This window comes from Antechinus flavipes, chromosome 1 (genome assembly GCF_016432865.1).
Source record: "Antechinus flavipes isolate AdamAnt ecotype Samford, QLD, Australia chromosome 1, AdamAnt_v2, whole genome shotgun sequence".
Classification (NCBI taxonomy): Eukaryota; Metazoa; Chordata; class Mammalia; order Dasyuromorphia; family Dasyuridae; genus Antechinus; species Antechinus flavipes.
Window position 1 is genome coordinate 560,231,997 of NC_067398.1, and position 15,238 is coordinate 560,247,234.

The following is a 15,238-nucleotide window of genomic DNA, read 5'->3' on the forward strand; positions in this document are numbered from 1 at the left end:
TAATAAAAGCCCCCACCTCCTATGACTGTTGTGAGGATGAAATAAGACAGTATTTGTAAAGCTTTTAGCATAGGGCCTGCCTGACACATAATAGGTACTATATAAATAAATGCTTATCCCCTTCTCTTCCTTCCCCTAGTGTACCTCAAAAAAAAGAGATTATTTTGGCAGCTATGTGAAGGATGGAATAGAAAGAAGGAAGACCTAAGAGAAGGAGGCCAGGAAACAAGCTAATACAATAGTTCATGGAAAAGAACATGAGGACCAGGGCTGGGGTAGTAGCTATGTGAACAGAGAAAAGAGAGACTGTGCAAAGGATTTCTGCAAATATTTATCAGTTCATAAATTCGAGGCTAGAAGACATCTTAGAGATCATTGAATCAAACACCCATGTTTTATAGATTAACTTCGAGAGGTGAATAACTTGCCTAATAGACAATAAGTGATAATTATGATTTGACCTGAGTCCTCTGACCCCAGATCTAATGTTCTTCACCCCATATTAACTCATTTTAATCTCAAAACAATGTGAAGATGGTTAACTTATATCAGATTGCTTGCTGTGTTAGGGAAGGGGAAAGGGGAGGGAGAGGGAGAAAAATTTGGAACACAAGGTTTTGCAAAGATAAATGATGAAAACTATCTTTGCATGTGTTTGTAAAAATAAAATATTGTTTACAAAAGAAACAAGGAACAATTTAAAAACAACAACAACATATGGAGAAGCTAGCGTAAGTATATGTTCTTATCCTCATTTATGGAAGGGGAAATTGAGTTTCTAAGAAACTGACTGCCCAACATAACCAAGATCAACTAGGTAGCCCCACAGTGTACAGAACACAGCCTAGAATCATAAAGACACCTTTCTGAATTCAAATCCAGTCTCAGATATTAACTAGATGTAGAATATTAAGCTAGTTTTTAACCCAGTTTGCCTCAATGTCCTCATCTGTAAAGATGATCTAGAAAAAGAAATGGCAAGTCATTTCAGCATCTTTCTCAAGAAAACTACAAACAGGATCATGAAGAGTCAGACAGGACTGAAAAACACTTGAACAACAACAAAAAGATAATCAAGCTAGTTAAGTAATAAAATTGAGACCTGAAGTCAGGTCCTTTGATTCCAGGTCCACTTCTTTCTCCCACTGATTAGGCTGATTCTCCATCAAAGAAATAGACCTAGTTTAAAAAAAAAAAGAAAGAAAAAGAAAAAGAAAAAGAAAAGAAGCTACAGAGATTAAATAACAGAATTAAATAACAGAAACATTGATGTTATACACAAATTGGAGAATAAGCATATTTAGGAGTGAAATTGTAAATAGGTGATTAGTCTCAGACTTCAATATCATGAGCAAACACCACTTTTCTTTAATAGCCACAAAGTATTCAGGGGGGAAAAGAAGTTTCAGTGGACTGTATAAGTCAGCGTGGCATAGTGGAGAAAAACATAATGCAAGATTGGAAAAGAGCAAATCGTGTCCCAATTTTTTAAGATAAGAAAAGAATGAAATCTTTAAATGAATGAATGAATCATTAAAGGAATAGTCAGTGAAAATCTAGAAACAGAAAGCATTAAGAAAAAAACAGTATACTCTTATGATGGCTTTATCAAGACTGGTTCATGCCAGACTGACCTCATCTCCATTTTTGACAGACCGATAGAGCAAGGAAATTTTGCAGATACAGTTTATCAGGATTTTAATCCACTCCCCAAAAAGTCATGTTGTTTTAATGGAAAAAACTGAAATCTGAGTTAAATTTGAACCTAATTGAATGTCTAGACTCAAAGAGCAATTATCAGCGGCTCAATCCGATGTTAGGAAGAGCTCTCTATTGGAGGAGTCTAATGCTCAGTCCTGGGGTGTGTGCTATTTGACATTTTTATTGTGACAGATAAAAGCATAGAGAAGTTATAAAACTGAATCAATAACTTTCCTAGCTTGATCTCCCAATAATAGATCACACTCTGGAAAAATATCAGTTTTAAATCTATCTCTTCCCATTTCTGAGTTTTCCCAATATTGAATCTTACTTTTCTAATAAATTCTTCTAGAAATACAGACCATTTCATAATATATCATCATTATTCCAATTACTGTTTTAAAAGAAAAGCCAAGTTTTTGACAATACTAATTAGTAGCTTTTTAGTACTTTAAGGTCTACAAAGTGCTTTTATAAATATTATCTCATTTTAAATTCACAGCAGTCTTGGGCATAGGCACTATTATTATCCCCATTTTAAAGTTGAGGAAATTTAAATGGGCAGAGACTAAGTGACTTGTCCAGGATCATATAACTAGAAATTGTCTAAAGATGAAATTAAACCGAGATTTTCCTGACTGGATCAGTTGCTTTATCCATTACACTACCTCATTGCCATTTTAAAAATAAAGGTAAATAAATGTTTGTGAAATAGATGTAAGCCTGCTACCAGAAAACTACAGGTTCACATCCTTTCAGAAGAGAAAAAGGGAAGAAGGAAAATGCATAATCATCATCTTGGTTTGTAGTCCTTCTTCCATTTCCACTGTGGCCTCATCTAATCTGCCCCCCTTGAAGGCTTCCACACAGTTTTCCCTGCCTTCTTCTTCCATCTTTCCACAAATCCGAAATGTTGGGAAAGAAAAGCTTGTCTTTGAAAATCAGCTCATCCACTGGGCTCCAGGGTCACCCTAAACTCCCTGGGGATCTCAGAGGGGAATGATGGAAGATCTTTTTTCATCCCTTTCCTGTCTTCTGAGCTCCTTGGCAATTTCTGGAATCGGTATGGCCAAGATAATGCTATATTCATATATATATATGAAAGACACATAAATACATGCCATATATAATATGCATATATATATATACACATCTTATAGCTCATAGAATTGAACACAATTGAAAAATGGCATAATATATGTAAATTTATACATATGTACAAATATAGGTATACAATTTATCTCAACATATAGTTTCAATTTATACTTAGCTAAAGGGCCTTCAATATGTTGGTTATCATTTTTGCAAGGACATATTACTTTTTATCACAGTATTACTTTTAATCACAGTAACTATATGATTCATAATAGCACTTTTTCCCCATATTCTATTACTTTAAGAACTTTACAGAAAACTCTGAAGAGCTATCTGTCCCTAAAATAGCAGATTAGATAGTTTCTAAACAAGAATTATGTGAAGGTTCCATTGTTACATTATATATTATTTTATTATATCATATATTATATATTATATTTCCTCCTTGATTTAGCTCTATGTGTGAATTTATAATGATTTTTGTAGAATTATAGTGAATACAAAATTATTTCTATACAGTGGTCTAGGACCATAAACACCAGATGGATTATCACTGTAACAATCCTTATGAAGAACCATGCTTTTTATAAATCAAAGCTCAGAGAGGGAAAGGGAAATGGAAAGAGGAACCATTGATGGAAGGTTGCCTCAGAATCAGCAGGAGAGATTGGCTAGAGAATGGTAGAAAAACCAGCCTTACCAGATGGGCTCAAATGTCGAGTTTCCATGGTACCCGGTAGTTTCAAGTCAAAGCTATATATAAAAGAATCCAGAGGCATGTATTTCCTATCCAAATAACCTCTGTTCTCCACATCAACCACACATATACACAGCTCAAATGATAAAATTCTCTCTTATCTCCCATGTACTTTGCATTAACTTATTTGTTCACATCTTGCATGCCCTCAATAGAATGTAAGCTCCTTGAAGGGAAGGAAATGTTGATTTTGTCTTTTGATTCATAATGCCTTTGTACACAGTAGGTGCTTAATAAAACATGTTTTGAATTGAACTTTAAATAGATAACATAAAAACCAAACTATATATAACCCAAAGTTGGAACTTGGTATTTCTAACCAAACTAATACCTACGCATGAGTTTAATACTTATTCCAGAATGGACAAGAATGGACCAATTCAGAGGTCGGCGGCCGAGCTGATGATGCATCCGGTAGCTCAGAGTTTGCCCTGACACCCCTCTCCTGTTCCAGCACCGCTGGCAGGCAATTTCTAGGTTTATTCATTTCTATAAGTTATCAATCGCACATCTATAAGATATTTATAGCTAGTGTTAATTTTGAAAGTACTGAGCAAAAAAAGTTGACTTTTATGTGTTCTTTTTTAAGGAACTACCATTGCTGGAATGAAGCCTGGATGACCAGACCTGATCTTCCTGTTGGTTTTGGAGGGTGGCAAGTGGTGGACAGCACCCCTCAAGAAAACAGTGATGGTAAACTGCAACCACTTGAGAGACTGCTTTGTGGCTGATTCTTTATTTGTCTTTAAAATTGCTTTAGTTATTTAAGGAATTGCTGACCCTAGCAGGCAAAACCAGAATTATTTCTGTTCTCTAGATCTGAATCTCAGATCTGCCACTTAGTGGCAGAACCTTGAACAAGTCAGCTAACCCTGTGTTGAGCCTCAATTTTCTAATCTGCAAAATGGGATTAGTAAGACTTGCATTACCAAATGGAAATGCTTTGTAAACCTAAAGTGCTCTCAAATAAGATTTTAGTAAAGCATTTTGCAAACGTTGAAGGGCTCTATAAATGCTAAATGTTGTTATTGTTGTTACTATTATTAAGGATAGCAGTAGTGTAGTTATAATATCATGGATATAGTGTTCCATGCCTAGATTGTAGGGTTGTTTTCAAATTCTTTTTTGAAATTCTAGTTTCATTATTAGGTCACAAATTTAGCTGGAAATGACCTTAGATGTTATGTATTTTAAGTTTATAGGTAGGCAAACTGAAGCTAAGAGACTTGAGAAGTTTGCCCAAGCTTACTCAGGTGATAAGGAATTCAAAACCAGATTGTCAGAGCTCAAATCTAGTACTCTCTCCATAGAAACAATCAATTAATTTCATGGCTCTTGTGGGAAAAGAAAATACAACCCAATCTAATGGAATTTCTCTACCTTGGCTTTTTTATAAAATAATTTTTTGGAAGGAAGAAAGGAAGGAAGAAAGGAAGGAAGGGAGGGAGGGAGGAAGGAGGAGGGAAGGAAGGGATGAAGAAAGGAAGGAATCAAGGAAGGAAGGGAAGGAGGGAGGGAGGGAGGGAGGGGGAAAGGAAGGAAATAAGGAAGGAAGGGAGGGAGGGAAGCAGGGAGGGAAGGAGGGAAGAAAGAAAGAAAAGAAAATCTGTAGAAATGCTTTAAATTATCTATAAAAATATTTTCCTACTCTCTCAGAATGAGATCAGTGAAAGGTCTGATGGGTAGAAGGAGCATTAGAAACCCAATAAAACTATGGATCATCTGTACAATTCTTATGAAATAACTTACCATGACTTGATTTTTTAATGTATTTTGGAGCAATTTATTTCAGACTCTGACTGTGTGGATGGGCTAATGGGCATGATGAGTATTAAAAGGTGCTGAGGACCATGGCCTCCCAGAGATTCTAATTAAACCAGAATAAAGGCTTAACCTTTTTATTTCATATGGAAACAGGGGTTACAGTAATATGAAGAAATGTACATATAAATTCACAAAACTAAATCTCAGCTATTTTTCAGACACTAAGCTAACTAGGAAGAAATCCAAATCCAAAGAATGAAATCCCTCTGATGCATGCTTGATGTAAATATGTGTGTGTATGTATGTATGTATACATACATATATATGTGTATGTATATATATACATAAACACAGCGAGAAGAAGTAGCTGTAGAGTGACCAACTCAGTAGAACATTGGTAATGTCTAAGGTTATGTAAATGTATGTGTGTGTGTGTGTTTATATATATATATATATAAACACACACACACACACACACACACACACACATATATATATATATATGTTCAGCTAAAAATATGACCTTCTGCAAAAACCTTTTCCTTATCCCTTTAAAGCTGGTACTTTCCCTCTGAGATTACCTCTAATTTCCAGATATACATATGCATCTTAAATATCCATATACATACATATACACATTAATATACAATCTGAAATTACCTCCAATTTTCATATACATAGAATATCTACTACACTCATACATACATATACATACACACATGCATATATACTCTTACACACATGCATACACACATATATTAGAGGTAATCTTAGAGAGAAGGCACTAGAATTGAGGGATTAAGGAGATACTTCTAAAAGATGAGATTTTGGCTGAAACTTGACAAAGGACAGAGGAGCTGGGAGAGAGAGAGAGTTGAGGAGGAAGAGCTTTAGGGGCATGAAGATAGTGAAAATGCACACGGAGATGAAGCATCTTGTGTGAGAAACAGCAAAGAGATCAATGTCACTGATTTATACAGAACAGAGAGGGGAGAAAAATCTAACAAGGCTGGGAAGGTAAGAATGGGCCAGGTGAGAAAAGGGCTTTACAAGGCAAAGAAAGGATATTTCATCCTGCATGTAACAGAGAGCCATTGGAGTTAATTGTGAATAGGGGTGGACTCTTTTGGAAGATCATTTTGACAGCTGAGTGCTAGATGAGCGGAATGAGCAGAAACTTGAGTCAGGAAAACCAGCATCAGGCTACGGCAGTATCCAGGTATGAAGTGACAAAGATTTGTAACAGGGTGGTACAACATACGAGGAGAGAAGCGGATACTCCATATGAGACATGTTGTGCAGATAGAATTGACAGAATTCAGTAACAGATTGGATATGGAGGGTGAGAGACAGTGAGGAGTCAAGGATGACACCTTGATAACTGGAGAGATGGTGGTATCCTCCAAAGTAATAGGAAAGTTAAGCAGAGGGGAGAGTTTGAGGGGAAAGATAATGAGTTCAGTTTTGGACATGTCAAGTTGAAGATGTCTCTGGGAGCTCCTGGTCAGGATGTATAATAGGCAGTTGGAGATGTGAGATTGGAGGTCGAAAATGAGGTTAAGGCTGGATAAACAGATCTGAGGATCATCTGTGTAGAGATGATAATTGAAGAAGGGAAAGCAGTATAGGGAGAGAATTTGAGCTGTAGAGTAACCAATTCTGTAGTAGTCTGGTAATATCTAAGGTCCCTGAGAAGAGAGGAAAGAAATATTCCTTTAAATAGCACTTGCTAGGTGTTGGGCATTGTGCTAAGTATTTTAATGATAATGAGATTTATTCATTAGAAAGAATTACTTTGTAATTCTTCTGTAACTTAAAGTATGTGAAAAATGGCTCAAAGAGAGATTCAGATCCAGGAAGAAGTTAGGAAGCTGCTGGAGCTATTACATTGGTCTGGGTGAAAGGTAATGAGGAATTGAACTGTTGGTGGAATAGAGGGGATGACTATATCTCATACTGGAAAGTCAGAATTAACAGAACTTGGAATCTTATTAGATATGGAAGCTGAATAAAAGGACTAAGTTAAGAGTGATTATGGGTGAGTGGGAATATCATGATGCCATCAATATTAATAAAGAAACTGGGAGGAAATGAAGGTTTTTCCAAACTTTCATATTTGAGGGGACTTCCCTGAAGAAGAAGAAAAGGCCTCCTGGATGAAGCCTTGTGTTTAAATACTTTCTCCAGTTTCTCATAAAAAGGAGGAAACCATGAAGGCCCATTTAGCACAAAATAAACTAGGAAGTCTTGTCCCATATTGACCAAACCTCAGCATTAAGAAAGATAATCTCTCTAATTTCTAGTATTTCTCTAACATAATTTGAAAGTAATAATCTCAACCATTCCTTTGCTCTCTCATTTAGGGATGTACCGTTGTGGTCCTGCCTCTGTCCAGGCTATTAAGCATGGCCATGTCTGCTTCCAGTTCGATACACCATTTGTTTTTGCAGAGGTAGGTGAAAGCCTGCGGAGCGAGGGGCAGACTAAGGCTTAGACTGTACTTTTCCAATAATATTCCTACTTGCACACTGTACCACATTAGTTGCTATATAGTCAGAAAGACTGTCTATAACCTGTAGGCAGAGTGGTTCTGAATAATTGGTGATTCTGAAGCTAGGAACAAGCACATGCTCTTACATAGACATATAAAAGTATGTAGACATGGTAAACAAATGACCAACCCTGGATTCAGACAATTCGGGTCTGCCTCTGATTTGATACCTACTGGCTCTGTGACCATTTAATTTCCCAGTGCCCAAATCTCTCAAACTACAAGTCATAGAAGAGTTTCAGTCTGCATTGGTAGGGATACTTTTCTAATTGGGAATTCCCAACATCATCATCATCATACGCAAGCACTGTAACTAAGCACTTTTTAAAAAATAAATACTATGTCATTGGATCTTCACAACAACCCTAGGAGATAGGCACTATTGTTATTCCCATTTTTACAGATGAGAATACTGAGGCAAACAGAGGTGAGTGACTTGCCTAGGATCACAACTTAGTAGGTTCCTGATTCCAGACCTAGTAGTCAATCTGCTGTATATGAAACTAGTCAAAAAAGAAAAAAAAAATCAACATCCCTCCCTCTCCAAAAAAATAAAAAATAAAAATAAAATCTACCATAGGCAAGACATTATTCTAGTTAATATGGAGGAAAAAAAGAGATTTCAAAAGAGTATATAACTTAGTCACTACCTCTTTGAAGTTTACTATGTAGTGAGTAAACCAAGACATAAACAAAGTCATATAATAACATGTGGGATGGATATTATTGCATATATCCCAGAATTAGCTTGAGTTGCCTCATTGGATTTTGTTGGATATCTGCTATCGGTCTCCTAAATTAGAATTGAAATTTTCTTGATGATGTTAACTTGTCTCTTCCTGGAAACTTGGTGCCTATTTGACACTACATTGATAATGATTAAGTCACAACCAATTGGTTTGATCATTAAAAAGAAGATGGAGTACAAAGAGGGATGACTAGAGCTCAGAGGGTGTACAGAGAAGTCAGTAAGAGTAGTCCTGCCCTACCAGGAAATCAACCCTGTGCTTCAGGAACTCTGATGGTTGCTCAAGCATATATATAGTTCCTTGGAGAGCTAACTTGAGTTCTTGTCTCTCTGCCTTCATCTCCATCGTCCTTTTAAAGGCCAGGTCCCTTGGTCACTCAGCTATATAAATTAACTATGAATTATTGCATAGTCAAAGTGGGGCAAGCACCCAGGACAAGAGAAAGTTCTCATCTTATCATCTTACCAATGAGTTAGTCCTGACTTGGTAAGAAGCCTAGGAGAAAAAGATAATCATCAATGAGGCAATAAGAATTATAGAGTATCAAAGAGAACTAGGATCAATCGGGTCTTTGATTTAGAAGGGTAAAGGACCTTATAAATCATCTTGTCCTATACTGTCATTTTATGTGTGAGAGAAGTAAGGACATTGGGGTCAAGAAATTGGCCCAACATAATAAGTAGCAGGTCCAGATTTTGAATTCAGGTCACCTGACTCCAAATACTATGCAATTTTTATGTCCAAAAGGAACAAAAACAAAGAATCATTGGGAGGGGAGTGAGCTGGAGCAGGGAGGGGAGGGAATTTGAGCTCAAACCTCAATTCTACTACTTACTTATTTGTGTGACTTTGGACAATTTATTTAATCTCTCTGGGCCTCCATTTCCTCATCTGTAAAATTAGAATAAGCTCAATTTTTTCTTTGATACCTTCGAGCACTAAATCTATGATTTTATCTATGACTGAATTAACATCCTCAATGCCAGAATATGGCCCTCACCAGTGGAAACAAGATTCAGGACATAATACCTAGGAATATCTACTATATGAGAATAGTAATATAAGGGCTTTCATGTGGTAGTGCACGATGAATCGTCAAATGAATGGCAGAAACATAAAGTGTCAAGATTTCCTAAGAATTCACATGCATCTGTGTCCTTTAAAAAAGGATCTTTGCTATTATTTTCCTCTTTGTGGGCCCCTGTTATATTTCGCAAGTTCTTCAGAAGGGCAGACATATTTGGAACAGTTTGAGCTTTTGTTGATTTACACAAACCTCCTGGGTTGCATTCTTCTAGTTTATTATGTTATAAGAATCTCTTGATGAAAATCATGTTCTATATTTCACAAATCCTTATATTATTATTATGTTTTATTGCCAGAGAGAGGTAGAGAAGACTTCCCACCAGGAACAAATTGATTTAATCACTGCTAATGTCAACACACAGTGTCATTATTAAATCCAGATCTTGATTGTTAAGAATGCTGTCAGGATTTGCAAATGAGAATATCTTCTCTTTCCTCCAGTGAAATCCTCAGTAACAACCTGCAACATTTCTCATTCTATCTATCAGAAGCCTGAATCTGAGAGCTGTGCATTTCTGGGCTGTTCAGATGGCTAAAAAGTGAACAGAGAAGCCATTCAGGGATTCCAAAAGAGGAACATCATGGGAATGCATTAATCTTTAAAGAGAATCTCTATGAATCAATCTTTAAACTGAATGTGTTCTTTCCCTTCCCAAGCCTACCCTTGCCATCCCTTCCTTAACCTTTCTCCTTTCCTTTCCTTCTTTAACTTTCCCCTTTCCATTTCCTTCCCTTCCATTTTTGACTTTAGGCTCAGCATCCCATCCTCTATGCCATGACTTGACAGAAGCAATTGCTGAGACATCATTTATGGTCTGTGAAAGATAATATAAAACAAAAGAGATATTGCAAAATTAGAAAAGGGTGAATGTTTCCATTTTCATATATAAAAAGAGTGGAGTCTGCAAAATGCAGGGCAGTAAGCTTAATTTCCATTCCTGAAAAGATCCTAGGAGGCATTATTCAAATGATAGTAAGCATCTAGAAAAGAAAGTGGTTATCACAAAAAGCCTTATCAACAACTAGTCTTGTCAGGCAGATTTCATTTCCACTTTTGCTAGGACTAGATTAGTGGATCAGGGAAATTCTAGACATAGATTTTCTAAATTTTAATGGAACATTTGACAGTGTCTCATACTGTTCTTTAAGAAACTATTGATAGATAGAAGCTAGATGATACTATAATTAGGTGGATTTGGCAATGGTTGAATGGTTGGACCCAAAATATCATTGCTGGTTCAATTTTACATTGGAAGAGAATTTATAGTAGTATGCCCCTGGGATCTCTGTGCTTAGAGTTGTAGTGTTTGACATTTTTATGTTTAATTACTTGAATCTAGATATTAAAACCCTTCTATTCAAATTTGTAGATACCACAGTGCTGAGGGATAGCTAATGCTTTAGCTGAACAATTTAAGAATCTTACATGTTAGAACATTAAGTCCAATGTAAAATTTTGCATTTGGGTCTAAAAAATTGACATCATAAACTACTAATTTTGTGTGTGGATGTGTGTGTGTCTCTGTGTGTGTGTGTGTGTGTGTGTGTGTGTGTGTGTGTGTGTGTGTTGGGTGCTAAGAGTTTGGGTAGAAGGAAGAGAAGAAAAGCTTTGTGAAATATATTGAAAGAATGTCGTGAAACAGGTAACCCAGAAGTATAGAACAAAAGCTGTTAACTAAGTTAATGGAATTGAACTTTCTTTGCACCAGTGGGTAAATATAAAAACAATGGTATAAATTTCATAGAGATATATTTATACTTGATATATAGAAATGTTTCCTAATGCTGAAAGCACTTCAGAGGCACAAACTCCTTTATTGGGAGGTAGATTCCCTATTATCAGAATTTTTGCTGAGAAGTTAGATAACCATTTGTCAAGGATATAGTCCAGGGATTGAACTAGATGGCATCTACAATCTCTTCCAATGCTAAAAAGTCTTTGATCTAGTCCCAAATCTATTCCTGAAGAGCTGTGCAATCTGGAACTAGTAATTGAATCTCTCTCCTCCTCAGTTATCTGTTAAATGAGGGGGTTGGAAAATTGGAAATGAAATGTGTGAAATTATAAAGAATATGCTTGGGCCCACAAAAAATACATACAAAGACTCTCTTTTGACTCTCTACTGGTAGAAATGAATGAATATTTAAGTACCTACTATATAGAAGGCTAAGTAACTTTACAAATATTATCTTATTTAATCCTCATCAAAACCTTAGGAGGTAGATGCTATAATTATCTCCATTTTACAGTCAAGGAAACTAAGGCACACAGAGATGAAGTAACATTCTAAGAGTCACATAGCTAGCAAGTGCTTGAGGGCATATTTGAAATGTTTTCTTCTTCCAGGTCCAGCAATCTATCCACTACACACAGTTAGCTGCCTCTCCTTTACAGAAGTAGGGATGGGGAATTCATAAGGGTAGGATATTAAGTAAATATGTCAGGCATTTTTCTTTTTTTAATGCATCAATCAATTTTGATAAATTTCTTTCTCTCTTTTTTCTTTCATCTTTTTAAAAATCCTTTATTATAAGGAATTTTTTTTCCAGAATAGGGGAAGGGGAAGGAACAGAAGGAAATCTAGGCAATGTACAAACTTTCAATAAAAGAAAAATCTTTTTTTAAAAAATGAAAGAGTTGAGCCAGATGATATATAAGGCACCTTCCAGCTCTAACATTCTGTCTATAATACAGCTTCTGTAGGTAAACTTTCATGGACCAAACATGGGTTTCAGCAATGTGAGTAATAAAATTGGTCTTGGGGAGAGCTTGGGGACTGTCCATCACTGTTTTGCCATCCCACTTTTGATCCTCAAATACCATGGACCAAGACTCTCAAGACTTTGTGAATTCCTCCTAGACTATTCCTGTTCTTGCTTAATTAAAACTATTTGATTGTAGAACATTAGTCTTCCATGGAGGGAAAAAAAGAAACAAAATATGGAAATGTTTAGCTTCTGCATTTTGTGCCAATGTTGAAGAAAGAACAATCTGTTGATATGTTAAAGGTGCTGATAATGAATCTCCATAAGTGGGCTTTAAGATTATTTAGATAATTTTAATTAATAGAAAAATATTTTGGTGGCCAAGTCAATAGATGACATGGTGCTCTCTTCTTTTTTTCCCCAGGTCAACAGTGATCTTATATATATTACAGTCAAAAAAGATACCACTCATTTGGTCGAAGCTGTTGATAAAACACACATTGGGAAATTAGTCCTCACCAAGGAAATTGGTGGAGATGGAAAGCAGGACATAACTGAAAATTACAAATTCCCAGAAGGTAATTTATTGCAAATGGCAAAGAGAAGTGCTACTTGAATGCATAAGTTTGACTTGATCAAATTTTCCCTGTCATTTAAGTATTTATTTGTTGTCCCTGAGGAAATTGAGTCAAAGAATATAGTAGTATTTGGAGCTTTTTGTTGTAAGTAGTTATTAATATGGAATCACACATTTTAGAGTTCAAAAGTCATTTGCTCCAATCTCTCCTCTAATCATAAATCCCATTTTTGTATTGACAATTGATCATAAAGCTTCTACATGAAAACCTTCAGTGGTAGAGAATTCACTCATCTGAGGCAACCCATTTCATTTGACCTCTTCCTAATTGTTGAGTGGTTGATCTTCATGCTTAGTGAGTATTTTCATTCCCCGTAGCTTCCATCCCTTTGGTCTCTTTTCTGTATTTCAGGGGCAAACCAAACAAGACTCTTTGATAGACCTCTTCACATATATAAAGGTTACCACACTCCCCTCCCAAGCTTTCCTTTCTTCACGCTCACCATGCCCACTTTCTTCAACAATTGTCATATGATATGGTATGTAACTTAACAAAATCATCTTGCTGGGATGTGACCAAAGAAGTACAGGGAGGATATCACCTTCCTCAGTGCAAGTACTCTGTTTTCTTTATTGCAGCCTAGGGTCCCATTAGCTTTTTCTGTTGCCACATCACAATGTTGCCTCATACTGAGTTTGTGGTTTACTAAAACAGCAAGGGAAAATCAAGCTCTCCTTACAAATTTCCTTGTTTTTAAGTCCTAATATATTATCTCTGAAAACAAAGCCAGAAGTAAAAGAAAAACACAGAAAATTTTTTTACTAGACTTGGGAACCAACTGCTTAATTAGTTATTAAAATCTCTGGCTCTTAATGAAAATAGCAGCAAGCATTTAACTAGTTTTTGCAATGGTTTACTTTTTTGTCAAGTAATAAATTTTTATTTTGAAGTTGAAAATCTTCTTTCTCAGAACTTACCTTGACCCATTTGCTCTTTACCTCTCTAAATGAAACAATAAATCTTTATTACAGCTCTAAGATTTTTAATTGAGGAAAAGAAAATAGCTTTCTTATGAAATAGGTTTTCAACTTCCTCTTATTCATGTGTGAAGAACTTTCTGCCATTTTAATATTGTGAGTGATGGGTAAATCAAAACACATGGCTTATAATATGTCAATCTTCTCATCTGTTTGAGAAAGAAATAGAAGAATGTTTTGGCTTGAACCAAGCCAAATAATTTCTCATGCTTTCAGACCTCAACCTGAACTTTACATATAGCTGAAGAAGCTGTAATTTTCAAGCAAGAAATAGCTCTTTGTCAGCTACCTTTGAAATGCTGACACCCATCTCAGTGACCACCTTCATAGGTATGAATAATTAAGTCAGAAATGGCTTTAAAGTATGAGTTCTTTCTAGCCTAAGGAGAAATACTTCTCAATTATTCCATGAAGTAACCCCTCTTAGAAAATCACCAATTTTCTTTTTCTTTATAGTGGAAGAGCAATTTCATAATATATATTGACAAGAAAAAACTTTTGTCCTCTCAACAATTTCCTATAATTATAGTCCCAGTACTACTTGAATTTTGCAGATGGTCTATAAGTCTATATTAAAGCCAGAAAGAATCACAAACCTTCCTGATTCCAAGGAAAATGTGGTGCTACCCTTTAAATGACTTCAAAACTCTCATCTGCTTTTGATTGCTTGATTCAACATGTCCTAAGAGTGATTATGTTTTCCAGATCCACCAGTAAATTCCTAAGACACATCATTTCAAAATCATAACTAGGGAAAAGTGACTGGGACTTACTCCTAGGGCACAAGAATTTAGGGGTCACACTTTTAAAAAATTATTTTAAAAGTATATAATTGTTAAATTTGTTATTTTTAAATTTTGATAGTACTTATGCCCCTTTTATGCTATGCAAACTATTAGTGTCAACACCTAGTTAGCTAGAATAATTAGTTAAAATATAAAGCTACCATTCTATGCTTCTTTCCTCCACACACTGAGTCACTCCCTAATCTGGTTTGCCTTAGATCTCATGTTATCCTCAGATCTCTCTTGCATGAGCTGCTGTTTAGTACCTTTAATCCAACAATGTTGTATGCAAGGGTCTCTCAGTATCGGACACATCAAAAATATTTAGTTTCAGGGTCCCTCTCTAGCTGGGAGTAATGTTAAGAGTATTTCTACTCACATTGTTCTGATGTCCTGGGGTTTTTTCATATACTCAACTGCAGTAGTGAA

The 15,238-nt window shown here is 35.8% G+C and overlaps 1 protein-coding gene across 1 annotated transcript in view; it reads left to right on the forward strand.

The window, feature by feature from the left end:
* Positions 1-15,238, forward strand: part of F13A1 (coagulation factor XIII A chain) — a 190,398-nt gene that overhangs the window by 141,496 nt on the left and 33,664 nt on the right. The window contains exons 9-11 of the mRNA XM_051970733.1: positions 4,143-4,246; positions 7,681-7,769; positions 12,834-12,987. Of these exons, the coding sequence (XP_051826693.1) occupies positions 4,143-4,246; positions 7,681-7,769; positions 12,834-12,987 (347 nt within the window). The remainder of the gene's footprint in view (positions 1-4,142; positions 4,247-7,680; positions 7,770-12,833; positions 12,988-15,238) is intronic.